Source organism: Aedes albopictus, chromosome 2 (genome assembly GCF_035046485.1).
Source record: "Aedes albopictus strain Foshan chromosome 2, AalbF5, whole genome shotgun sequence".
NCBI lineage: Eukaryota > Metazoa > Arthropoda > Insecta > Diptera > Culicidae > Aedes > Aedes albopictus.
In genome coordinates, this window is record NC_085137.1 from 326,730,758 (window position 1) to 326,758,324 (window position 27,567).

A 27,567-nucleotide genomic window follows, 5' to 3' on the forward strand; every position below is an offset into this window, starting at 1 on the left:
TTTTATTTTTTTTCGGAAGTTTTCGGCTCTTTCAGTCTTTTGAGCAGCGTTTCAACAAATATTTCGTATACATACATACATACATACATTTATTTGTTCAACATCATTAAGACAAGACATAATCAACAATAGTACGCCACAATACTCGGTTCGTGGCTGCCGCTCTCCATCCTCGTTTGCGCCCGATGCTCGCTAAGTCACGCTCCACCTGGTCCGCCCATCGTGCTCTCTGCGCTCCACGCCTTCTTGTGCCTACCGGATCAGTTGCAAACACCAGCTTTGCAGGGTTGTTGTCCAGCATTCTTGCAACATGACCTGCCCACCGTATCCTTCCGGCTTTGGCCACTTTCTGGATGCTGGGTTCGCCGTAAAGTGCAGCGAGCTCGTGGTTCATTCTTCTCCGCCACACACCGTTCTCCTGCACACCACCGAAGATCGTCCTTAGCACGCGTCGCTCGAAAACTCTTAGTGCTTGCAGGTCCTCCTCGAGCATGGTCCATGTCTCGAGCCCGTAGAGGACCACCGGTCTTATTAGCGTTTTGTACATGTTGCATTTGGTGCGTGGGGGAATCTTTTTCGACCGCAGTTTCTTCTGGAGCCTGTAGTAGGCCCGACTTCCGCTGATGATGCGCCTCCGAATTTCACGGCTCACGTTGTTGTCAGCCGTCAGTAAGGATCCGAGGTAGACGAATCCCTCCACCACCTCGAAAGTATCCCCGTCTATCGTAACATTCCTACCCAGACGGATCCGGTCGTTTTCGGTTCCGCCTACCAGCATGTACTTTGTTTTTGAGGCATTCACCACCAGTCCGACCTTTGCTGCCTCGCGTTTCAGGCGGGTGTACAGCTCTGCCACCGTTCCAAATGTTCTAGCTATAAGGTCCATGTCGTCCGCAAAGCACACAAATTGACCGGATTTTGTGAAAATCGATCCCCGGCTGTTGAGCCCGGCTCGTCGCATCACACCTTCCAGAGCGATGTTGAAGAGTAGACATGAGAGTCCGTCACCTTGTCGCAGTCCCCGGCGAGATTCGAATGAGCTGGATAGTTCACCCGAAACCCTTACGCAGTTTTGCACACCGTCCATCGTTGCTCTTATCAGTCTAGTCAGCTTCCCAGGAAAGCCGTTTTCGTCCATGATTCTCCATAGCTCTGCGCGGTCGATACTGTCGTATGCCGCTTTGAAGTCGATGAACAGGTGATGCGTTGGGACCTGGTATTCACGGCATTTCTGGAGGATTTGCCGTACGGTAAAGATCTGGTCCGTAGTCGATCGGCCGTCGATGAAGCCGGCTTGATAACTTCCCACGAACTCATTTGTTTTAGGTGACAGACGACGGAAGATGATCTGGGATAGCACTTTGTAGGCAGCATTCAAAATAGTGATCGCCCTGAAGTTATCACATTCCAAATGGTCGCCTTTCTTGTGAATGGGCAGACTACCCCTTCCTTCTACTCCTCCGGTAGCTGTTCGGTTTCCCAGATCCTGACTATCAGCCGATGCAGACAGGTGGCCAACTTTTCTGGGCCTATCTTGATGAGTTCAGCTGCGATACCATCCTTACCAGCTGCTTTGTTGGTTTTGAGCTGGTGAATGGTATCCTTAACTTCCCTCAGCGTGGGAGTTGGTTCATTTCCGTCCTCCGCTGCACTGGCGTCGTCGTTTCTTCCGTTGCCGTGGGCTCCCGTGCCTACTTTCTCCACGCCGTTCAGGTGCTGATCGAAGTGCTGCTTCCACCTTTCGATCACCTCACGTCCGTCCGTCAAGAGGCTTCCGTCTTTATCCCTGCATATTTCGGCTCGCGGCACGAAGCCGTTGCGGGATGCGTTGAGCTTCTGATATAACTTTCGTGTTTCTTGGGAACGGCACAGCAGTTCCATTTCTTCACACTCCGCTGCTTCCAGGCGGCGCTTTTTCTCCCGAAAGAGGCGGGTCTGCTGTTTCCGCTTCTGTTTGTAACGTTCCACGTTCTGTCGAGTCCCTTGCTGCAGCATTACCGCCCTCGCTGCGTTCTTCTCCTCCAAAACCGTTCTGCACTCTTCGTCGAACCATTCGTTCCGTCGATTCCGTTCCACGTACCCGATGGTGCTCTCGGCTGCGTCGTTGATGGCTGCTTTCACTGTACTCCAGCAGTCCTCTAGAGGGGCCTCATCGAGCTCGCCCTCGTCTGGCAACGCGGCCTCGAGATTCTGCGCGTATGCTGAGGCGACATCCGGTTGCTTCAGTCGCTCTAGGTTGTACCGTGGCGGTCGCCGGTACCGTACATTGTTGATGACGGAGAGTTTTTGGCGCAGTTTGACCATCACCAGATAGTGGTCGGAGTCGATGTTGGCGCCACGATAGGTGCTGACGTCGATAATGTCGGAGAAGTGCCGTCCGTCAATCAGAACGTGGTCGATTTGAGATTCCGTCTGCTGTGGTGATCTCCAGGTGTAACGATAAGGGAGGCTGTGTTGGAAAAAGGTGCTACGTATGGCCATATTTTTGGAGGCGGCGAAATCAATGAGTCGTAGGCCGTTTTCGTTCGTCTGCTGGTGGGCGCTGAACTTACCAATCGTCGGTCTGAATTCCTCCTCCTGGCCTACCTGAGCGTTCAAATCTCCTATGATGATCTTGACGTCGTGGCTTGGGCAGCGATCGTACTCGCGTTCGAGCTGCGCGTAGAATGCATCCTTGTCATCATCAGTACTTCCGGAGTTTGGGCTGTGCACGTTTATTATGCTGAAGTTGAAGAATCGGCCCTTGATCCTCAACCTGCACATTTTTTCGTCGAGCGGCCACCAACCGATCACGCGCCTTTGCATATCACCCATCACGATGAAAGCTGTTCTCAGCTCGTGTGTGTTGCCGCAGCTCTGGTAGATGGTATGATTACCTCTAAACGTTCGCACGATGGATCCTGTCCAACACACCTCCTGCAGCGCTACGATGCCGACCCCGCGGTCCTTCAGTAGATCGGCGAGTATGCGGGTGCTCCCAATGAAGTTGAGAGATCGGCAGTTCCACGTACCGAGTATCCAATCGCAAGTCCTTTTTGTTCGCTGGAGTCGTTGCCGTTGGTCTCGGTTCGTATTTTCCGTTACAATGGTTTTTTACGGCTGGCTCGTAGGGCCTGACACCAACCCCCTACTTTCCGGAGGACCATAGTGCACAGTTGAGCTTAGAGTCCTTTCCTGGCACTCGGACGTAGATCAGCCGCCCCTAACAAGGGGATCAGACGCTGTTGTGAGCCGCTCCTCCTGGAGAACAGACGCTCAGGTTTGCCGAAGCAAACCCCCCCCTTCCCTGTCAGCCTACGACCAAAGTTCCCAACCGGTTGGTTACCCGATCTTCCTAAGGTTGCTCATAGTTTCCGGCCGGTACCGCGTGGAGGTAGGGATAGGAGTTGCTGGGCAGAGGCTAGTGGATCACAATGGGATCTGAATTGCGCAGCATACCCAGCCATTACCGTGCCTCGAGGATTTCTATACATTTGAAAAAAAAAATGTTTAATTTCAACAACTTTTGAAATTTTGTTGATAAGTGTAGTGTACTTTACAGAGGCTTCGTTTAGTTGTTTGTGTGAGAGTCTTGCTTGACATTTAACTGTCTATGAACTTTGTATGGCGTCCCGCTATGTCTATGTTTGATAAAATTATGATGATTAACCTGGGCTTGCTAGGGGAATATCTGTAAATAAAAAGAAAATCGGGTTAAGTACGGTTCCTTTGAATTCCACTAAGAATTTGCATCCTTTGACAGATACGTATTTCGACCTCAACTGTAAGGTCGTCTTCAGTGTCTTGTACTTGACTCGACTTTTTTGATAAAATTAGTTTTTTCACTGTTTTTCGGTACTTCTCCGGCGATGCTTTTCATAGCTCACGCCCGCGCTTATGCTTTCTACATTTTGTGTTCGTGATCTTTTTTCTCTGTTTTGCCTACTTTTATTCGTTCGATTTTTGATTGCATGGAGGATAACTGCATAGATTGCATTAAACCCTTCTGTATCTGTACGTTTGTTTTGTACTGTGTTCGTGGTTTGTGTTGTGGCACATTTCCAGGAAAGGTAGTTTGTGTTGTTTGTCATGTTTATCTACAATTTTCGTGTTTTCTAGGTTGAATCGGTGATTGTTTTGAATACTGTGATCGAGTAAAGTTATTTTCTGTGCCAGAAAGATCATTTGCGGGTCTGTGATGTTTGTGTTTGCTGCATTTAGTCGATCTGTGTTGTAATGTGTCCTGTGGCCGCTCATCCGTGTGTTCAATTTGTTCATCGTCATTTCTATGTAGCATGCTGTACAGTTGTTGCATGGTATACTATAAATGATTTTTGTTTGTTGTCCGGGGGGAATTCGGTCTTTGAGGTTCCTAAAGACCTGTTTGACGGTTTTGTTTTGGCAGCGTTTATTTTCATCTTCGTTGATAGGAAATCAAGGAATCTGCCAGTTGCTATCGGCTTGGAGTACCATTCAGTGGTTATTCGTTATCACAGGAAAAATTCTAATATATCTGCAGCTTCATTGTCAATGATAATTACAACAGTTTGTTCCGAAAGAACGTTTTTTTAGAAGATGAACTATTTGATTGCCAAAAATTGGGTAAAACTATAAAACGATATAAACATATATCCGTGAATCCATAAGAAGGTACAGGTATTCTTAGATATAACGTACCCTCAATATAGCGTATAGCGTAGCGAAATTTTTTATTTTTCCCACGAATAACCCTTAACTACGAAATCACTCAAATCAATGTTTTGTTGCAGCATTGGCCTTGTTACCCAGAATTAGCGCAATTTGGGGAAAAATTTAGTATACGTTATATCGAAGCAAAATGTATGTTATATCGAAGCACAAAAAACGAAATAACTTTTTCGTCAAAACTCAAGTTTTTCATTATTGGTTTTGTGAATTTCACCGAAATTATTATTAGGGATTAATTCCACATCGAATACATCAATACTAGCATAAAAAATATTAAATTCTTCTCTGCTTCGATAAAACGTACACTTCGATATAACGTACAAAGAGAAAACTTTTTTGTACGTTGTATCGAAGAGTACCTGTATATACCAAACAAAACATGTAGATATAGCAGTACATGCACCTCGTTTGGGAATTTATGGTAGGGTCAACAAAAACGTTTCCAAATTTATCCTTACTTTCTTTTATTTATCATCATCATTAGATTCTGAATCAGTCTCATACTCTACGACATAATCTTTTTGTTGTTGCTCACCATCCAGCGTCGAACTATCTTCAACGTTCCGCGCTGGTTCGTTTTTTATTAAATCGATGACTGCTCTGCTTGTAATATCTAACAATCTCTGGTTGCCAAGATAGTCAGATGCTAGAATTAGCTCCATGAGAACATTCCTCTCGACTTGAAGTAGCTTTCGATCCCATTCACCAATATCCGGTATGCAGCCGTCGTTCTCTTCTAGCGGATCATCGTCCATATGGTATTCTGCCCATTCCAACACTTTTTCTAGGCAGCTGGCGTTCACGTCCGGTACCGGAATGACTAGTTCAATCTTTGTGGTCCTAAAAGGACCCTCAACCATCGACATAATGGTGTTAAAGAACTTGTAGGTTTGCTGGGAGACGTCAAATATTTGTCTATCATCCGACTGCAGCTTGATTTTAGCTATCGTCCTTGAGGGCATTTTGTCTGAAAAAAAATACTGGGAAGATTCGGATGTATGAAGTATTACTGAGCTGATTGCTTGAAGCACTGTGGCAGTTTATATCATCGCTAGGTACAATTCACGGGGTTATTTTTATGTACATTTATGTTCACGCTGCATAACTCAAATTTACCTACCATGGTAGGTAAACCAATCGGGAGGCCGTGCTGAGAAAACTTGTGATCATCAAGAGACTGTCGCGGGATAATTTCTGCTGCCACCCTTCCACCGTGATGGTGACAGTGCCGTTCATATATGTAGCTGTCCTTTTTGAAACAAAGTGATCTCGATAGGCTAGATTTTTCGATTAAGGTACACCGGGGCAAGTTGAAACGGGTGGGGCAAGATGAAACACAAAGTTTTGAAATAGATTCCAATACAATTTGGAAATTTTTCTTTCGCCAAAAGATCGTTTGAATTAAAAACTATGTGTTATGGCATTCAAGCTGTTCATCATTATTAGATAGCATCATGTTAACCCGCTGTTTCATCTTGCCCCGGTGTACCTTAATGAGAATAGCTTAAACAGATTCTGGTAATTTCAAAATTCAATGGTCTAAATCAACGATTAAGCAGGAAAAACATTCCATTCCTGTTTTCCTTAAATGTTGGTGTTTATTTTTTTTTACAGAAAAGTTGTTTTCTATTAACTGCTATTTTTCCAAAATTGTTACATTAATCAGCATCAGCTCTTCGTGTTAACTCCAACTGTTATTTGATGCCATATGTGATGCTATAGTTGAAGGCAACGGGTGACAACTAAAAGATAGGAATGATTTTAACAGTCGCTTAAAAAAATACAAGCGTTTATAAAGAAAAGTGTATTACTGCTACATAGGGCTTCCAATTTTCCCGGGATTCAGCTTCCCGGGAAACGGGAAAAAATATAACCATTTCCCGGGATTTCCCGGGATCCCGGGAAGCTAGGAAATTTCGTTTTTTAGCAAAAAATGTATTTATTTTAAAGAAAATCGTTAATCAGATATCATATTTTCCCATTTCTTATTGTACACTGTGCTCAATTTAGCAAATTTCACGAAAGAAAGTTCATATTTTATAGTCAATGCATTTTATGTACGCATGAACGTATTGCTATAAATAGTTAATTGTGTATTTATTATGTTGGGTACAGCAACAGGCGTACAACTCCAATGATGCTCAATTTAATCTTAAGATTTATTCCTAAAATTCACAATTACATTGTCATACTTAATGAACAGATACAATAACACAAGTAAAGAATACATAACAGTATAACACTCGATACAAAACAATAACTATAACTCACGAGAACTGCCAAAGAAAAAAAAAACAAAAAAAAAACTTTAGACGAGGGATTTAAAAGTCAAAGTAAAAATCTGCATGGGTAAAAACCCATTCAAGCCCATTAAGTGCTCAATACGCGCTGTTTCAATGCCTTCATATAATTAATAGGTTGTTATCTGCGTAAGGTTTCCGTTAAGCTCCAGTTATATAATAACATCAACATAAATAACATTTGCATAGAGGTCATGTGGTTTGGCGAACGTAAATCCAGATGCTCGATGAATCAATCATTAACTCGCAATTTCAAATTGGTCATTTAACACTTCACAAAAAAATTGATAATAGAAAAAAAAATCTCGGGAAATTCGGGAAACCCGGGATACAAAAAATTTGTTTCGCGGAATTCGGGAATCCCGGGAAATTTCATTTCCCGGGAATTCCGTCCCGGGATTGGAAGCTCTACTGCTACACAATCACCAACAAATTTCGTATCAACTTATTCTGTTCTATGTAAAACGACATCATCGAAACAGGAATCACTACTTCAGTGCCTCATGCAGCGCCACCGATTGACAAAAAATTACGTAAAAAATTGATAGTAAACCATTATAAACCAAAAACTTGTCCAGTTTTTTTTAAATAAATTCTACATTCTGGAATCCCAAGAAACAGATCCTGACTGAAATTACGAAAGACACATTAAATCACATTCACACATTGTAAAGTATGTAAATGGTACCTATGTAATACATAAATATGCGAATAAGAGGCATTGAATGAATCGCAATGTTCCCCGTGAATTGAGCAGCTTTTATGATACAAAAAATTAGAGGGGCGTGTACAAGACACAACCACATGACGTAAACTACGTAAAGCAGTTTGTTATTGGTTGAATCAAAGACACGGTTTAATTTCCACACAATGCTGTTGCATTTTGTTTGGTACACTATAGTAGGTTTCAAAATTCGGTAGTTTTAACACTTATGTGACCAGCGTCACGTTATCGGAAAATCTGCCATTTACTCTTTCAGAAAATTGGTAAACCCTTGAAAAGGCTGTTCGAATCAGAATTTAGTCAAATTATTGCACGTTAGTTCAACAAATTTTATTGTTCTGGCAGCAAAAGTCAGAACAGCGACGAGGCTTTGTCTTAGGACGTCCATAAAAAGAAGAAGAAGTAGAAGAATTGGTTTGATAGATAGAAGAAGAATTAGTTTGACGAGAGAGGGGTAAGAATCAGTAATGCCATACAGCTTGCTTTGCAATCAAACAGATTAATCAAAAATGCAAATCATTAAGCTTTTGCTAATTTGATGACTGGAATTGCCTATATATTATTATTTATCAAAGAATTTCTATAAATCTTAGTAGCTTTCTTCCAGATTTTGCGGCAAAAATGGACACAGAGAATTTTGATTTTTGCAGACATAGTAGGGTATATGTACCATTCCTTGGCCTAATTTGCAAACCGCCTTGACAATTTTGACCATAACTCATGAATTAATAGCACTAGAAATAATATGTTGATCCTATTACACACTCTAGGTAATTCTTGTTTCACCAATTGGAAGTAAACTAACGTTAATATTCAAGAATTTACTTTATTGAGTTGAAAAGATTCGATGCGATGGTATGCAACGTTGGTCTATGGTACAAAAATTGGCCTATTAGTGGATACAACGTTGGCCTATTGCTTTCCATGCACTAGAACCACTTATTATCTCATTTTTTCAATATTTCTGCTGAAGTATTATCACTGTTTGTTCACCAATCTTACTTGTAAATTACATTTTCGGAGCCAAATTTTCAAAAAAACTGTAAATGAATTACTTAAACTAAAGTTCTTTCTTAATTTATGAACGGTAACAACGCAACCCTATTATTGTGTTATATTTTTACACTCACCGTACACAAAATCTTTCTTCCTGTTCGTTCTTTCAAGTTCTTACGCAAGCAATGTTGTTGACGTCACTTTATCGGTGTTGTTGACGTCACTTTAGTGATGGGCCAAGATTTGGGTACATAGTGAAAAAAATGTCCTCAATATTCGGCCCACATTCAATTTGTAAAATATTAATTATTCGTTGAAAACAAATATACAAATAAGTTCAAAATAGAGTCTTTGACCGTCGCATCAAATGTTCAGTTATTGAAAAGTCAGTTCGAAATGTTCCAGCTTCATGCCATTTATGATCGTGTGTATAGACTACCCACTAAGCCGAAGAATCATGGCGTCTACAAAAGATAAACAAAGAGACATTTTCATTCAATTTTAATGCTCCAAAGTGCAAAAATTGAAACAAAATGTTACAGTTGTTTGCCGCATAGCTTTTCCGATATCCAGTTATGCGTGTTTGTTTGAGTTTTTGGTTAACGTTGAGATAGGCCGAACGAGGGGACTATGCCAACGAAGCATCCCGATACCCTACTAATTGAAATTTGGTTGAGAAATAATCTTCATTTCTTCATTAAACTTGCAATTACTCTAAGTTTAAGAAAATTATTGGGAATTTCTGATCAACTCGCATCAACTCGCTTTTGTAAATTTATATGGAATGTATCTGGGATGCTACAAGAAGCAATTACATTTCCACTACTCCGCTACTCCGGCTTTGAGACTGTGCCGCTTTTGACATTATTTGTGACCCGGCGCTTCGTCTTCCTTAGAAAATTATTCGGTTCATTCTTGTGGAGGAACATTGGAAAACGCAAACGGAGAAACTGGCTAGCCCTCCTCAATGCAATCCCCTAGAAGGTCATGAACGAATGATGGAAGATGAGAAGAATTTAAGGTGAATATATGACGAAGCCACACCTCGAATTTTCAAAAGCACAAATCTAAAGAACCGAATTACGGTTTGAGCTTAAAAGTTGATCGATTGGTTACCCGCTGGTGATGACCAATCGATCAACTTTATAGCTCAAATCGACATTCGGTTCTTCAGATTTGTACTTTTGAAAATTCGAGGTGTGGCTTCGTTATATCGTCGGTTTCCTGCAATAGAGGCACAACTCAAAAAATGTGAATTTTCAGAATGAGCGTTTGAAAATTGGCAATCTTGAAGCACCTCGTACAAGTTCACTTATTTCTCTCATTATTCGACAAAAGTTAACGAATTTCGATTGTTGTATCATGGAAAGGGACTGAAGGACTATCTGTTTCATTAATTGTGGATTACTATTTTTCATCGACTATTGAAAAACTTGACTGATTTTGAGTTGTGCCTTTATTGCGGAAAAATGGTGAAAATGCAAAAAATCTGTCGTTTCTCAACGAATTTCGGTACGGGTCTTTGTGAGATGAAAGTTTACATAGTTTTTCATTATTTACCATCAAAATCTCAAAAATTACAAATTTTGAGTTGTGCCCCTATTGCAGGAAACCGACGATATATTCACCTTAACTGGACGGCAAAACGCAAAAATGTGCTCGCACGCAATCGGCTGGTTAAAACATCGGCTTACTTTTCCCAAATTTTCAATAGTTTGCTGTTGAAAATCAATAATTTTGATTATTTGTCATAAATGGTACTTACCGTAATCCGGGGTAACATTGATCAGAATTGTCGACCTTTCTTGAATAATTATCTTGTTAAAGCAAACGTTACATGTTTTATATTTTTAAAAGCAGTACTGGCCCTCTGAGTACGTGTTAAGCTACTCGAAAAAGTATTGTAAAACATTTAAACATGCTTAAATAGACTTTTTAATCTAATTTTTTAATTTATTGATTTGGGGTAACATTGATCATGTCAGTGATCAATGTTAGTTTGTGTTGAAAATACCCTTACTTGCTAAATTCGGGGTCGCTGATTTCGAATATGATGTTCAAATTCTTACAAGTTATGTACTTTTTGAGTTATTTTAAGATTAAAACCCTCCAAACCGCGAATAACGCCTAAAGGTAGGCAATGGCTTAAGGAATTGATAACCTACTTTTAATAAATCGTATATTTGATTGAAAAAGAGCATTTGCATAAAAGTTTCGTTCATTAAATCCAACTCTAGGATATCATATTGAAGTAATACAGTGATTTCGAACCTCATATTGTATCTAGTATTCATGCCATGCATGAATGTTTGACAATGTATCTCATTTCGTTACGAAACTTAGTTATGGAAAAATCGATTTATTTCAATGTTTATGAAATTCAATTTTCAAGATTTACATGTCATTTAATAGCTAAATAACAGCAGATTACGATATACCATTTGATAGCAGAAACTGATTCATTGTAAAATGCTTGTTTGAACATCTCATGAGGTCGGCCAAGCCGATCAATGTTACCCCGCTGATCAATGATACCCCGTTTTACGGTACATACATTTCGAATCGATAGTTAGGTTCAAGCTCTCGCTGCGACCGGACATACTTTCAAACGGCTCTATAGCGCTTTGTTTTTCGCTTTATCGGTTGCTCCCGCACTGCGGTGTGCTAAATAATATTCGCGTCAGTTTTTTTTTCCTGACGACATTCCCGTTCCGTGCTATTAACTGATAGCAACAATGTCGACCGCGCGTGCTCGTGAGAACACATTCAAAGTGGACTTGTCCAACTTCCCGAAGCGGCCTTCCTTCGAGGAAATACACTCCTTTGTGCACCAGACCCTTGGACTCAGTATCGACCAAGTGCTTCGTCTGCAAATGAACCATGCGCAGAATTGTGCACACGTGAAATGCAAAGACCTCAAGACTGCCCAGGATGCCGTTGACCAAAATAACGGTCGTCACGAGATGGAGGTCAACAGAACAAAAATCAAAGTGCGCTTGATGATGGACGATGGTGGCGTGGAGGTAAAAATCCACGATTTGTCCGAAAATATTCGGAACGAGGACATCGCTGCTTTTCTCGGGCAGTATGGTGAAGTCATCTCGATCAAAGAGCTGATCTGGGGCGATAATTTCGCCTTCAAAGGAGTTTCATCGGGTGTGCGTGTGGCCAAGATGATCCTACACCGCCACATTAAGTCATTTGTGACCATACTTGGCGAAGAAACTCTGGTTTCTTATCGCAATCAGCCTCAGTATTGCAAACACTGTACGAACCCGTCGCACCCTGGACTAACGTGCGTCGAAAATAAAAAACTCATAGGACAAAAGACCGACCTAAACAACAGGCTGAAGGCAGCACAGAAGAAAACAAGTTACGCCAGCGTTTTGGATCAGAGTGTGATTGCGGCCTCACTATTGCCTGAGTTCGTAGGCACAAATTTGAACCAATTGAATGCGAACGCACGCTCCAGCTCCGCTCCATCAAATTCTGCGGTCGAAGAGAAGGGTGCACGTGGCGTTCCATCCCCTTCAGCTGCTGCGGATGATGACGAACGAATGGATGAAGGCGGAGAACCAAAAACCACCTCGGATGCTGCTACTACTGCCACTGCTGTTGCTGCTGATGCTGTTGTTGCTGTTGTTGCTGCTGCTGCCCCCGCTCTGCCTCCCGCCACTTCTATTGTGGCAACCGCTACACCTGTTCCGGATACTACTATTGTTGCTGCTACTTCGGCTGCCGCAGAAGACATCATCTCGGGTGAAGAATCCAATGCTGCTGGTCCAACTGCTGGTCGATCCACCCAACAGGCTGAGGTCGTTGTTCAACCGTGCAATGTGAGTGGTTTCAAAATTCCCTTCACAACCAAAACGATCCCTTCCAATTCCCTATTAATGCAGATTTCCGACAGTGATACTAACGAATCGTCCACAGAAGGCGGTCCGTTTTTGAAGGTGAAGCGTCCAAGAGGATGTCCGAAAAAGCAAACATTGGTCGACTCTCAATCGTAGATGTATTTAATTACGACTAACGAATTTCTAAACACAATCCGCAAAAACTAATTCATGATACTAAAATTTGATACCCTAGTCCTATCCTTACTTTAACCTCGAGTCGGTCGCGAGTACTTCGACCACCACCCCGTAACTACATAGACAATGAACAACATTCCCACAATAAGTTACAACATTGGTTCCATTAACGTCAATGCTATATCCAGTGAGAATAAACTAGCTGCACTTCGTTCGTTTGTCCGATTGATGGAGTTCGACATTATTCTCCTGCAAGAAGTTGAGTGTGTGAATTTGTGTATCCCTGGTTACAATATAATCGTAAATATAGATAACGCCAAAAGAGGAACTGCTATTGCCCTCAAGTCTCACATCCCATACACGAACGTCCAGCGAAGTTTGAATAGCAGAATTCTATCAATTAAAATAGGTGACTCCGTTACGATTTGCAATGTGTATGCCCACTCCGGTTGTCAAAATGTCTCCGCGCGTGAGAATCTTTTTAAAGAACAACTTCCATTCTACCTTCAAGCCGCCTCTGAACACTTGATACTTGGTGGTGACTTTAATTGTGTAATTGCTGCAAAAGATGCCACAGGTTCCAATAGCCATAGTCCTTCACTAAAACAGTTGGTAGAAAATATGCTCCTTGTCGATACATGGGATTGTTTGAATAGGAGCGTGGTTGACTATAGTTTCGTTCGACAAAATTCCGCTTCCCGTTTAGATCGTATCTATATTTCTAGGTCGTTGGTTCCGCATCTCCGCACTTCGGGGTTATTCGCTACTGCTTTCTCTGATCATAAAGCGTACAAGATTCGATGCTGCCTACCAAATTTAGGTAGACCACATGGTAGAGGATTCTGGTCTATCCGAGCACATGTTCTAAACGAAGAGAATTTAGAAGAGTTCGAGCAAAAGTGGACACGGTGGTTGCGCGAACGCCGAAACTACGACAGTTGGATGTCGTGGTGGTTAGAATGTGCAAAACCCAAAATCAAAAACTTTTTCAAATGGAAAACTAATGAAAGCTTTCGTAACTTTCATGCTAAAAATGAAATGTTATATCGCCAACTGAGAAATGCTTATGAACGCATGTATCAGAACCCAAACGGCACCACGGAAGTTAATAAAATTAAAGCTCAAATGCTAAAAGAACAGTGCACCTTTTCAAAAGCCTACCAACGTTTAAATGATAGGTATATATCTGGGGAAAAAGTTTCATCCTTTCAGATAGGAGATCGTTATCGACGAAAAACATATATCACTTCTGTTCAACATCAAGATCGTTGTCTTACTGATGTAAATGAAATCGAACGTCATGTCTATGGTTTTTTAAAGACATGTACACTTCGGAAGAAACTACAAGCAGTGTAAATTTCCCTACAAATCGAATTATTCCGCCTGATTCAGATACCAATAATTCTATGATGGATGAAATCACAACCACTGAAATATTTTTCGCCATCAAAGAAAGTGCCTCTCGTAAATCGCCTGGTTGTGACGGAATTCCAAAGGAATTCTATGCGAAAGCCTTCGACATCATACACCCCCAACTCAATCTGATAATCAACGAAGCTTTACAAGGAAATGTTCCTGAAAAGTTTGTCCAAGGTGTCATAGTTCTATGTAGGAAAAAAACTGATGACCGATCATTTAACGCATATAGGCCAATTAGTTTACTCAACTATGATTACAAATTACTTTCGAGAATTCTCAAATCTCGACTTGAAAAAGTAATGATTGAGAACAATTTGTTGAATTCTAGTCAAAAATGTGCAAACTCAAATAGAACTATTTTCGAAGCTGTTCTAGCAATTAAAGATCGGATTGCTGAACTTAACTGTAAGCGAAAACGTGGAAAGCTTATTTCGTTTGACTTTGATCACGCATTTGACCGCGTGAATACCAACTTTTTAATGGTTGTGATGCGGAACATTCATCTGAACCCAAATTTTGTCCGTCTACTAGGGAAGATAATATCCGCCTCGCACTCTCAGGTACTCCTAAACGGAAATCTCACATCCAAATTCCCCATCCAACGCTCTGTCAGACAGGGCGATCCTATTAGTATGCACCTATTTGTACTCTACCTACATCCCCTTCTAGAGAAACTACGCACTCTTTGCAATGACCCTCTGGACCTAGTGGTAGCGTATGCAGATGACATTTCTATCATCATTGTCGATGATCGCAAGCTTCCCGTAATCAAACAAGCCTTCGTGGACTTTGGACGATGTTCAGGATCTCTGTTAAATCTCCGCAAAACGTATGCTGTCAACATAGGACCACAACGTGATGAAGATGAGAATGCATGGCCTGCTGTTCGGGAGTCAGTCAAAATTTTGGGAGTGACGTTCTTCAACTCCCAGAAAAAGACAGTCGACTTCAACTGGGGTGAAACAATAAGAAAGACGTCTCGTTTGATGTGGATGTACAAATCCAGGAACCTATCGGTACAACAAAAAGTGATAGTTCTGAATACATTCATTACATCCAAACTGTGGTTCCCCTAGCCTCAGTTATAAGCATTCCAAACCAAGCTATCGCACGACTGACTTCATACATAGGAAGTTTTATTTGGGAGCGCTACCCAACAAGAGTCGCTATCGAACAGTTAACGCTGCCAAGAAAAATGGGTGGCCTCAATCTCCACCTGCCAATGCATAAATGCAAAGCTCTTTTGACAGCAAGGTTTCTGAAAGAGTTACATCAAACACCATTCGCCAACTCTTTCACAGAGTATCTGCAGAATCCACCAAATTCAGCAGCCATTCCTTCGCTTTATCCGTGCATGAAAAGCCTTGCTAAAACAATGCCATACATTCCTCGAAGATTAACGGAAAACCCATCAGCGTCAACTCTCCATGACTTCAACCGTGAGAATTTGGCGATACCGAAAATAATGCAGGAGTACCCCAACATCGCCTGGCCAAGAGTATGGAGCAACATCAAGTTCCCAGGACTAACTTCGAAGGAACAAACCGTTTACTATCTACTAGTGAATGGAAAAATCCCCAACGCTGCGCTACTTCACCGACAAAACCGACTTCCGAGTTCTTCGTGTCAACATTGCCCCAATACTGACGAAGATTTAGAGCATAAATTCACCACATGCCAAAAAACGAGGGAGTTGTGGGAACATCTTCAATCTAGATTGGAAACAATTCAGGGCAGAAGATTAAGCTTTTTTGAATTACGTATTCCCGAATTTAAAAATATGAGTAGGAGGAATAGGTACCAGGCTCTGAAAACATTTATTGTTTATGCAAATTTTATTTTAGAAGCCAACGACCAACTAACGACTGCCGCGTTAGATTTTGTTTTAAAATGTTCATCCATGTAACCATTGTATGTAGCTAAGTGTGTGTGATACCAAATAAACGTGTTAAAAAAAAAATCGATTAATATGAAATATTTGGAAATAATACTATTAATGGCTGAGTTATTAGCGTGCAAAATCTGACATAATTTCGTGACCGTCGTAAAATTTTAGATTTCCAGTTTCGTGGTAGCGTAAGCACCCCATTTCATGCAATTTTACCGCATTCGCGTAGTAGATGGTTTTAAAATGTCGGCTTTTGCATGTCTTCACTTAATTCGGAATCAACTCTTGCAGAAAATATAGAATTGTAACCCTCATAAGGGCTGTTTAAATTCAATTGCTTACTAAAGGGGAAATTCGGTAGTTACGATTGCGAAATCCCGAACGGCGACGATGGCGTTGACTCCGATGGTGGATTTGCGAGGCGATGCTGTGCAAAACGTGACGATGCGAAAGCGGACGCACTCGCGCGCAACCGCCTTCGACCATCGCGATCGGCTTGCCAAAGCATACTGAAGGAAGTGAAGTGAGCGCTCCGCTGATGCGTTCCCGTCAAAGAGTTGGCAAAGAATAAGAGAAAATGGGAAGAAGCAGTTTGCTTTTATACGGCAAGGCGGTTCGTTTTCCCCTCTCGAACGTGGTTGGTTCGATGAGAGAGGGGTAAGAATCAGTGATGCCATAGGATTCATTTACAATATTGGTTTGATTAATGTTCATCAAATTCATTTTATTATGCAAATCATACTTTTGCAAATCGGTAGACTAGATTTATTAAAAGTTTAATACTTATAAATAATTATTTCATATCCTGGTTAAGTATTGCAGATTTTAAACGGATAACGTACTAATTCAATCAAATTTGGCAACACTGTTTAACTATGCTCATTTTGTTCATCAAAGTAACCATTTGTCTAAGTTGAAGAAAATGAACAAATTTTCAATCAAGTCGTACAAATTTTGTTCATTTCATTTATAACAGCTATCTCATAATAATTTCACTTGAAACCGTAACCTGGAAAATTATCCGTTCTCCCGATAATTATAAACTGGTTTACGTTCGATCAATAAATACAATTACAATTAAGTTCTCTCTTGTGGGACAGTTTTATAGCCCTCAGAAGGGCTGTTTTGATTTACATCATTCCCATCCGACGATGAAAAGTCCTCATGCGGCTGGCCGCTCCAATTTTACCACCGCACGCCGCGCACGACGACGCACAATCGTCGACAGTCACCGCGCTCCGCATGTCGCAGAATACTGAGCGAACATACAAACGGAGAAACTGCTCTGTGGTCCAACTCTGATGTGGTCGTCAGGTCCACTCGTGCCGCCGCGCACTCCGACGCGAAGACACACGCACAAGTTGCGGCACAACCGCCGACAGCTACCACCGCGCTCGGCATGTCAAAGAATACTGAGCGCAAACGGAGAAACTTGACTCTCCTCCGATGCGTTCCCCTCTGGACTGGTCAGCAGCTCCACTCGTACCGTGTCAGGCACGACGACGCGACGACGCGCGACCGTCGGCAACCACCGTGCTCGGCATGTGGAAGTAAACTGAGAGCAGCAAAAATGCAAACGGAGGTACTGGGCTGTTCTCCTCCGATGCGTTCCCCTCGAAGAGTCGATGCAGAATGGAGGAAGATGGGAAGAAGCAGTAATCTTTTATACTGGGTGATGCTCGACGAAAAATCGCAAACCTGTGCTCGCTCGTGATTGGCTGGATAAAACATGGATTCACTTTTCCCAAATTTTCAATAGTTTGCTGTTAAAATTCAATAGTTAGCTATAATTATTTCAACTCGTAGATAAATTTCTGATCGATCGGTGCAAAAATTTTGAAAATCGGTCGTGAAACGGCTGAGTTATTAGCGCTCAAAACCTATCAATTTTTCGTGACGGTCGCAAAATTTTAGATTTTCATTTTACACCCAGTACTTCCCGTAAGACGTAGTTTACGTCAAAAAATCGGAGGAAAATTGACGAAATGCCAGCATTTTGAAAATGTGTTATCGGGGGTCGGGTACGTGAAGGTTAATTGTATCTTCAAAACTATGGTTGTGCGGAGTATCTATTTTCGCGGTTTTTCCACATTCTACATTATAATGATCCGAAGAAGATGCAATGATACATATCTACAGTACATTCATTCAGAACAATCTTTTCAAACATATGTCGCACTTTAAACCTTTATTTGAAGGCTCATGCGCCTTGGGAATAAAGGAGCCAATTTCATTTGAAATAAATTTTACATTTTTAGGGGATTTTTCCTTTATACTATGTTAGTTTTGTGGAACCGTAAAACTCGCCGTTTGGTCAAGGTTAGAGAGAACAATGTTTTTGACGTAGGACTACGTCTCTGTTTTCTATACCCGGTGTCATTTCAAAATTTATGAAACCAAGAGCGTTACGTTTGAGTGAAAGATTTTAAACGCTCACTGTATCTTTCCCACTGAACGAAATGATAAACAAATCCCGTTATCCGAGAGATGAAACTCCCGCGTTCAATTTGTAATATTCGGTGAACCTAAAAATCATTGATAAATAGTTGAAAAGTTGTTTTAAAGTTAGACATTGAAATCGCTGAAATCTATAAATATGGGTAGCGGACAAATTTTCTCGTTCAGTCTACCAACGCTCTCTGATTGGTGCGCATCGTGGGGGCAACTACGATGCAGGAAGGAATGCGATCATGCGAGAGCTGATCGTCAGTTCCATTTCGACCACCGTCGAGGTGACACCTCGAGCTGGGCAGCGGCACATCGACTCAGCGACGACACTTGGCTATCGTACTGATAGCACCAGGAATCTCATTCACAACAGCAAGCGGCGGGCCAGTTTTCGATTGCGTCTAGCGTTGAGCGCGGAGAAAACCAACACGAATTGCGTGGCATTTTCATCAAAATCGTCCATTATTCAAACGGTTCTTTTCAGGACCATCGAAAAAGATTTCTCAAGAGTTAATTGGATGAATTTCCACCCTCGATCGAGAAAGGTGAACCTAGTGCAAAGCAAGGACAGAGCGGCGTTTCTCAGCAAAAGCAAAGCCCAAGGCAAAGCCGGTCATTAATCGCATGCACGGCAGCAAGCGGCGGGCCAGTTTTCGGTGGCGTTCAGCATTTAGTGCGGAGAAAACAAACACGCATAGTGGCATAGTGAATTAATTTAATTTTCCTCCTAATTTAAGGACCATCGAAAATGATTTTTCAAGAGCTGTGAATCGGATAATTCCATTCCAACGAACGGGAAAAGTGTAGTACAACCGAAAAGTGAATGATTTTGAATGCTTGGTGACTCAGCCAGCATCAATTATGACGTCTAACTGTTCCACCCGGACTTTGGCAACGCATTATCATATCCGGACCATTTTGCGTGAAAAATGTTTCAATTCTAACATTTTCCAAATTAAAATGATCTAAATCATCTAATATTTTGGTTACATTATCCGTTCAATGGAAATTTTCTCATTTCTCGGTTGATTAATCGTTTGATGCGTCTGGAGCATAAGGGGCGGGTCATGCAAACGAAATTAACTGAAAAGCCAGCCGAATGGGAGGAGCTTCATCTGCCAATCTAGGGGTATAAAAGCAGTGTTCTCTGTTTTCTTTCGTCATTTTCGTTGGATCAGTCAAGGAGGTTGGAGGTGGATGTCACCTCCAGCAAGGCAGCAGCACAACAACCCAGCGACTACTCTCGGATATCGTGCTGATGATAGCACTTGGAATCGCATCCATGGCAGCGGCGGTGGGCCAATTTTCGACGGCGTCCAGCATTCTCCGCACTCCGCAGCGAAAACCAACACGCATTGCATGGCATTTTGAATGCATCAAAATCGTCCATTATTCAAACCGGTCCTTTTCAGGACCATCGAAAATGATTCCTCAAGAGTTAATTGGATAATTTCCAACATCGATCGAGATGTAGTGCAACCAAAAAGCAAAAGACAGAGCATCGTTGCCAGCAATAGTGAAACTGGTCATTATTGTAATCCACGGCGGTCCAGTTTTCGGTGGCGTTTATCATTCAGCACGGAGAAAACCAACACGCATTGCGTGACATGGTGAATTCATGCCATTTCGTTCCTAAAATCGTCAATTAATCAAACGGTCTTGTTCAGGACCACCGTTAATTATTCCTTAAGAGTTTGTGAATCAGCTAATTTCATTCCATCGAACGAGAAAAGTGTGGTGCAATTGAGAAGTGAAAGATTGAATACTTGGTGGCCCAGCAATAATGATGAAACCGGTCACTAATGGCCTAATGGTTCCACCCGGAATTTAACAACGCATTATTCTATCCGAACTATTTTGCGTGAAACATTGTTTAATTAAAATTAAGTTTAAACATTTTTCGAAAATGTTCGAAGGTGAATATATGACGAAGCCACACCTAGAATTTTCTAGAGCACAAATCTGAAGAACCGAATGTCGGTTTGCGCTTAAAAGTTGATCGTTTGGTTACCCGCTGGTGGTTTGCTCATTTCTCGGTTGGTTAGTTGCTTGATGCGTCTGGAGCATTCGGGGCGGGTCATGCAAACGAAATAAACTGGAAAGCCAGCCAAATGGGAGGAGCCTAATCTACTAATCAAGGGGAATAAAAGCAGTGACCTCTGTTTTCTTCCGTCATTTTCGTTGAATCAGTCAAAGGGAATGGATGTCACCTCCGCAGCTGCGCACCAATCCTGCGATGACTCTCGGCTATTTAACTGATAGAACCAGGAATCTCTAGAATCTGGAACCAGGAATCTCAGGCTATATGGAACAGGGCCCATATAGCCGAGGCGGTAAACGCACGGGTATTCAGCATGACCATGCTGAGGGTAACGGGTTCGATTCCCGGTCGGTCCAGGATCTTTTCGTAAATGAAATTTCCTTGACTTCCTTGGGCATAGAGTATCTTCGTGCCTGCCACACGATATGCACATGCAAAATGGTCATTGGCAGAGGAAGCTCTCAGTTAATTACTTTGGAAGTGCTCATAGAACACTAAGCTGAGAAGCAGGCTTTGTCCCAGTGAGGACGTTACGCCAAGAAGAAGAAGAAGAAGAACCAGGAATCTCATCCACGGCAGTAAGCGATGGCAGTTTTCGATGGCTTCCAGCATTCAGTGCGGATAATTTTCAATTGTCTTGCCGAAATCTCCTGTTATTTAAAAGGTTCTTTTCAGGACCAGTGAAAATTATTCCTCCAGAGTTATGAATCGGATAATTAAAAGCGACAGACTGAAAACTTAGCAACAGTATAGCCGGCCTCTAATTGTTGTTCGCGTAACTATACAACGTATTGTTGAATCTAGCAATTGAGTTGTGTCAAATACACATGGCTACGGTGGCTCCATCTGTTCATTTCATAGCGGCAATTTTAGTTATTTTAATGATTGTTGCGATCGCAATATGATGTTTGGGAAGCTATGGCTTAACGCCTTTCAATATTATAATCATTCTTTCCTTTCGACGAAAATTCTTTCAAACAACGGTTGAACATTTATCTTCAAAATAAAATAATACTCAACCCTCAAGTGATGGCCAACCGCGCGAGTTACGGAAGGTTTAACTAATTAACATCTTATGAATGCGTTCAGTGAAATGGATCACATAGGTAACAACTTTAATCAACACATCACTCCGCCGATTTGAATTTTGCCAGCATACATTGTGTAGGCCTTTTATCGTCGGTTTCCTGCAATAGGGGCACAACTCAAAAAATGTGAATTTTCAGAATAAGCGTTTGAAAATTGGCAATCATGAAGCACCTCCTGCAAATTCACTTATTTCTCTCATCATTTGACAAAAGTAAACAAATTTTGATTGTTGTATCATTGAAAGGGGCTGAAGGACTATCTGTTTCATGAATTTTTGACAACTATTTTTCAACGACTATTGAAAAAATTGACTGATTTTGAGTTGTGCCCTTACTGCGGAAAATTGGTGAAAATGCCCAAATCTCGCGTTTCTCATCGAATTTTGGAACGGGTCTTTGTGAGATGAAATTTTACATAGTTTTTCATCATTTGCCATCAAAATCTCAAAAATGACATATTTTGAGTTGTGCCCCTATTGCAGGAAACCGACGTTATGTGATAAATTCGTTATGCATTTATTTACGAAGGTCGGACAACAATGACACGAAAAATCAGCTGATTTAAGACTTCAAATTAAAGGGCCCATTTCAATATATAAAAGTCGGAACCTCATTCCAGCCTTTGTCCTACGTCAACAATGCGGTTATGTCTCAGACATTACCCACCCCTAGTGTTTTTTTAGAAGGGATGGGATTATGGGGGCTTTCCGTTGATATTTAACTAACGACAACCAGTAACGATACAAGGATTTCGAGAAGAAAAAAGGTTGACAATCAAAATGACAAGAGGGAGGTCGCTGGACTTTCAATCAATGGTTACTAATTTATGTTGTCACAAAAAGTAATGCAACGCCATTTTCGTGATGCATTTTACATTTTTTTTATTTTCAATAAGAACATAAGCTTCAAAATATGTTTGTCGTCATAAAAGTGAGTTATACGGTGATTAATGGGGTAAAGAAGAAAAGCCAACCATCACTTCAGGATCTTCAAGTTTTGAATGATGTGTGATTCTATAAACCTTTTTATCATCATGGTGGTAATTCATAGTACATGTTAAAAAGGTTATAGCATTTAAAGAATATGTTGTCACCACAAAACTTCATAAAATATTAGTTGTTATACTGATTCACCAAAATATCTGCCCTTTGTTTACGTAGTTTTCGTGAGCTGAGAAACGGGCTTTGTTCCAGTAGGGGTGTTACACCAAGTTGGATAATGAAAATATATACACCCTATAATATCATTTCATCATGGTAACGTTTTTTGGGGTAAATATTTGATCAAACGAAACTTATTTATCCACTTATGAAAGTCTTTAAAATTTTCGTAACGGGACACCATCTCTACGCACCCATTGTAACGCCTAGGATAACGCGTCGATCAAGGTAACCCATATGTTGGAAGAAAGGTCTCCACGAATACTAAGAGAATCCAGAAAATTATTTTTCTAAAGTTCGTAATAAATTCGTTATTACAACAAATGTGCTATTTTCGTAACGGGACACCATTAAATTACGGCTATTGCAAAAAGTGCTTAAAACTTGTCAAAACCCATTTGTATGAAAAGTTACCTTTTGGTGTATAAAATATACATTATTATACTACATTAAGAAAAAATAGGTATAATATTTTCAAACTTCAACATGCAAGCAGCCATATTTGAAAATTATCAATGAAAAATATCATTTTTCTTACATAAAATGCTATTACTTCACCTAGCTATTTAAATACGTTACCAGTCAAATTTTAAGTAAAACAAATGATTTTCCTAAGATTGAACCTACCCTTTTTCATTTGCTGGAAAGCTTGGGGCAAAACAATCACTTTGAAATTTCACACCCTTGGCGTAGAAGTGCGTGGAATGTGTCTATATGGCCCAAAGTCACCCCAAAAATGAATTATCTAGCTCAAAAAAAAAAAACAACTGCTCAATACAACTGGTAAACAGTAATTCATAACATGTTCGATGTTTTCTACTGGGCATTATAAAACAACGATATAGTACTGTACGCCTAATCATAAAATTCGAATTGCTTTTTCTTAATGGTAAATTTACAAAATGTAACTTGCTTCTGCAGCAGATAGTCAACGCAAGTTATACTTACCATATACTATCCACTTTTCTAATAATCCTTTCAATAAATGTAAGTATTTTGAGCGAAACATCTTGATTTTCGGTGCAAAGTTATACCCCAGGCCCAATGTCACTCCAACTGGTGGTAGTCTTCATCTCTTTGCTTCCATCTGATGAGCAACTGTCGAAAATACACTGAGCCTAATGGAAATTACAACGTTTTAATTTCCACTTGGCTTAGTTAGCCTAAAAAAAATCGAGCAATTGACATTTCTAGGGTGAAACGGTCACACTACCGTAATAGGTTAGCCGAAGACCGACCCATCGAGAATCCAACGGCACACTAATTGTCATACCGATGAATCATCGGACACAGTGCTCGAGGCTCACGACAATTTTCGAAAAGTAATACCTCTCACGCTCTGATATTCATGCATATTGCATACAACAGAGACGTGTTCATCTGATTCCATCCGGAAGGGATTTGGATTGTAAAAAGGAATAAACCATGTGCGTTAGTGGAATTAATTTCAGTTCTGTGCCTTCTGGGGACGAAAACGGTCAAGTGGCTCCGTAACTTTGAGGAAAGTATGAGTTAACAATATAAAATGCTATAGATATCCGTGAATCAATAAGAAAGATACCAAACAAAATGCCTACTTACTTGCACCAATGTGCATGGGAATTTACGGGGGTTCAAACAAAAAGATTTTCAAATTTATCATTGATTTATTTTATTTATCGTCATCAGATTCTGAATTAGAATCAGTCTCATTCTCTAGCATACGCTACAATTTTCTTTTTGTTGCTGCTCATCAACGAAATAATCATCCAGTGTCGAACTATCTTCAACGTTGCGTGGTGGTTTGTTTTTTTTATTGAATCGATGTCTGCTCTGCTTGTCATATTCAACAATCTCTGGTTATCGAGATAGTCAGATGCAAGATTTAGCTCCATTAGAACATTCTTTTCGACTTGAAGTAACTGTTGGTCCCATTCACCGATATCCGGTATGCAGCCGTCATTCTCCTCCAGCGGTCCATCGTCAATCTGGTGTTCTGTCCACTCTAACAATTTTTCTAAGCAGCTGCCGTTCACGTTCGGTACCGGAATCACTGCTTCAGTCTTTTTGGTCCTAAAAGGACCCTCCACCTTCGAAATAATGGTATTGAACGACTTGTATATTTGCTGGGAGACTTCAAATGTTTGTCTATCATTCGACTGCAGCTTGATTTGAGTTATCGTCCTTCAGGGCATTCTGTCTGAATCAAAGCACTGGAAAGATTCGGAAGTATGAAGTATTACTGAGATGATTGCTTGAAGTTACTTTGTCTTCGACACATTAATGACTAATCCGATTCGCCTGGCTTTACTATTTGGTCGGATGTACACTCGTTGCACAATTATGGATCACTCAAGGAACAATCATTTTATGTTATGAATCTTTTTGCCTTTCTCGTACACCAAGGTGTACCGAAAGGCTATATGTTCACTCCAAAAACGAAAATTTGATAGAGCCTCCGGAGGGGTCAAGTCTTATATACCAATCGACTCAGCTCGACGAATTGAGGTGATGTCTGTGTGTGTGTGTATGTATGTGTGTGTGTATGTGTGTGTACAAAAAACTCACATCACTTTTTGGCAGTAAACCTCAACCGATTTTATTGACCGACGGTTCATTCGACGCGGAATCTGGTCCCATTGTTTCCTATTGAAAATGGTTCAGATCGGTCCAGCCGTTCCGGAGTTATGGCCATTTAGGTGTTCCGGACCGGTACCCCAGGAAGGGGCCAGATATGAAAATGCTACAAACCCATCCATGCGGCACATCAAACTACGGCATTTTCGATAACTTGATGAATGGTAAGCAGAAAAATAGTCTCAGACCATATCTGAACCGGTAGTGTCCCGGAACCGGTTCCGGGTGCCCCGCCGGAAGTGACCAAACATAAAAGTGAACTAAACCCATGCTTGCGACATATCAAACCGCGGCTTTTTCGATAACGTGATGAACAGTAAGCAGGAAAACATTCTCAGACCATATCGGAACCGGTAGTGTTCCGGAACCGGTTGCAAATGTCCCGCCGGAAGTGGCCAAATATTAAAGTTAACCAAACCCATGCATGCGACATATCAAATAGTGGCTTTTTTGATATCCTGATGAACAGTAAGCAGGAAAATATTTTCAGAACATATCTGAATCGGTTGTGATCCAGAACCGGTTCCGGGTGTCCCGCCGGAAATGGCTAAATATCAAAGGGAACCAAACCCATGCAAGCGACACATAAAATCGCGGATTTTAAGGCATCTTGATTTGCCAAAAAAAAAGTTTCCGGCCATATTGGGGACAACCGGTAGTATTCCGCAACCGATTACGGTTGCCCTATCGGAAGTGGTCAAATGTAAAGGAGAACCAAACCCATAAATTCGACACATTTAATGACTTTTTAGGTAAGCTGATGAACGGTTAACAAAAAAATCATAGACCATACTTTAGACAACCAATAGTGTGCCGAAACCGGTTCCAGGTGCCCCGACGGAAGTGGTCAAATGTAGAAAAAAAACCAAACGCATACACACAGCACACTAAATAACGGCTTCTTCGATAACGCGAAGAACGGTCAGCAAGAAAATAGTCTCAGGTCAGTAGTGTTCCGGAACCAGATGCGAGTGCCTCGCCGGAACTGGCGAAATGCACAAACCCATACATGCATTACATCAATTTGCGACTTTTTAGGAGAACTGATTAATGATTTGCATGAAACTAGTCTAAGACCACATCAGGGACAATTGGTAAGTGGTAAAATGTGAACCGAAAGTTGTAAATGCGAAATTGAATCAAATCCATGCGTGTCGTACCATAAAAGCACGCTAATTCGACAATGATTGCTGTCAAATTACCTGTGTAAACTTTCAATTCGATAAACTAACTCTATTTTAGTTTTGTTTAGACTGTATGATTTGCTTTTGAACACAAATCTTACAGATATTGTGGTGGTACGAATTGATAGCTTGTACATTTTACGATTGTTGGCTTCCGAGGTTCACTGCGGTTGATCACCAAACGGATCAGGTGTCGGAATGTACCAAATTAGAACTTTCGGAAGTAGCAGCTGCACGAGGAGCCACTGCGGGTGTAAATAACATCACAATCAGGGTTGACAATCGTCCTTCTCGTCACCACTGCATGAAGATAACAACAAAACAATCTTCGTCCGAAACAACAACGGTGACGATTAGCCTTTTCGTTGCCGACTGCGGGCTTCACGACGAAGCTCAATCATAAATAGTCACCCACCAACTTTTTCGTCGTCCTCTTTGTTTCCTGGAAATGAGCGACGACGGACCAAGCAAACGCCAACTGGGAATAGCTTTTATTGGCGTTTTGGCACTTACGGTGGTGTGAAACCTCACTAGCTCAGTTGGTAAGAGTGCTGGATTGGCAATCTAGAGGTTCGTTGTTTGATTCCAGGTGCAATTATTTTTTTATTAAAACCTTTTTCTTGTGTGCTGCTGGTGGCAACATTGACTCCGTCGGCTAGACGCACTTGGACGAAGAGCGAAACAAAACGAATGAAGATTTTGTTTTCGTCACGACGCAAGCCCTTCACGACGATTCGCTGGCTTGAATGAGTCATCCGATGTGGAGCGAGCAACGATGACGATCTAGTTTTCGTTCTCGTCGTCGACTTTTTTGGTCGTACGGCGACGATTTTCAGCCCTGATCACAATATCGTATCATTCGTATTTACAGTGTATTACACTGTGACATTTGATCATTTATTTAATTCAACAAATTTCGAATGAGCGGGGTACAAGTTAAAAAGTGTCTTATTGAAGAATGATGAATACGCGGGGTTTGACAGTAC

The 27,567-nt window shown here is 41.2% G+C and overlaps 1 protein-coding gene across 1 annotated transcript; it reads right to left on the minus strand.

Annotated features, from left to right (window-relative positions):
- Positions 1 to 5,150: 5,150 nt before the first annotated feature.
- LOC109404333 (S-phase kinase-associated protein 1-like) lies at positions 5,151 to 5,648 on the minus strand. Its single transcript, XM_019677166.4, has one exon. It carries the CDS (start codon positions 5,646 to 5,648, stop codon positions 5,151 to 5,153), a length of 498 nt encoding a protein of 165 aa, XP_019532711.3.
- Between the last annotated feature and the right edge of the window lie 21,919 nt (positions 5,649 to 27,567).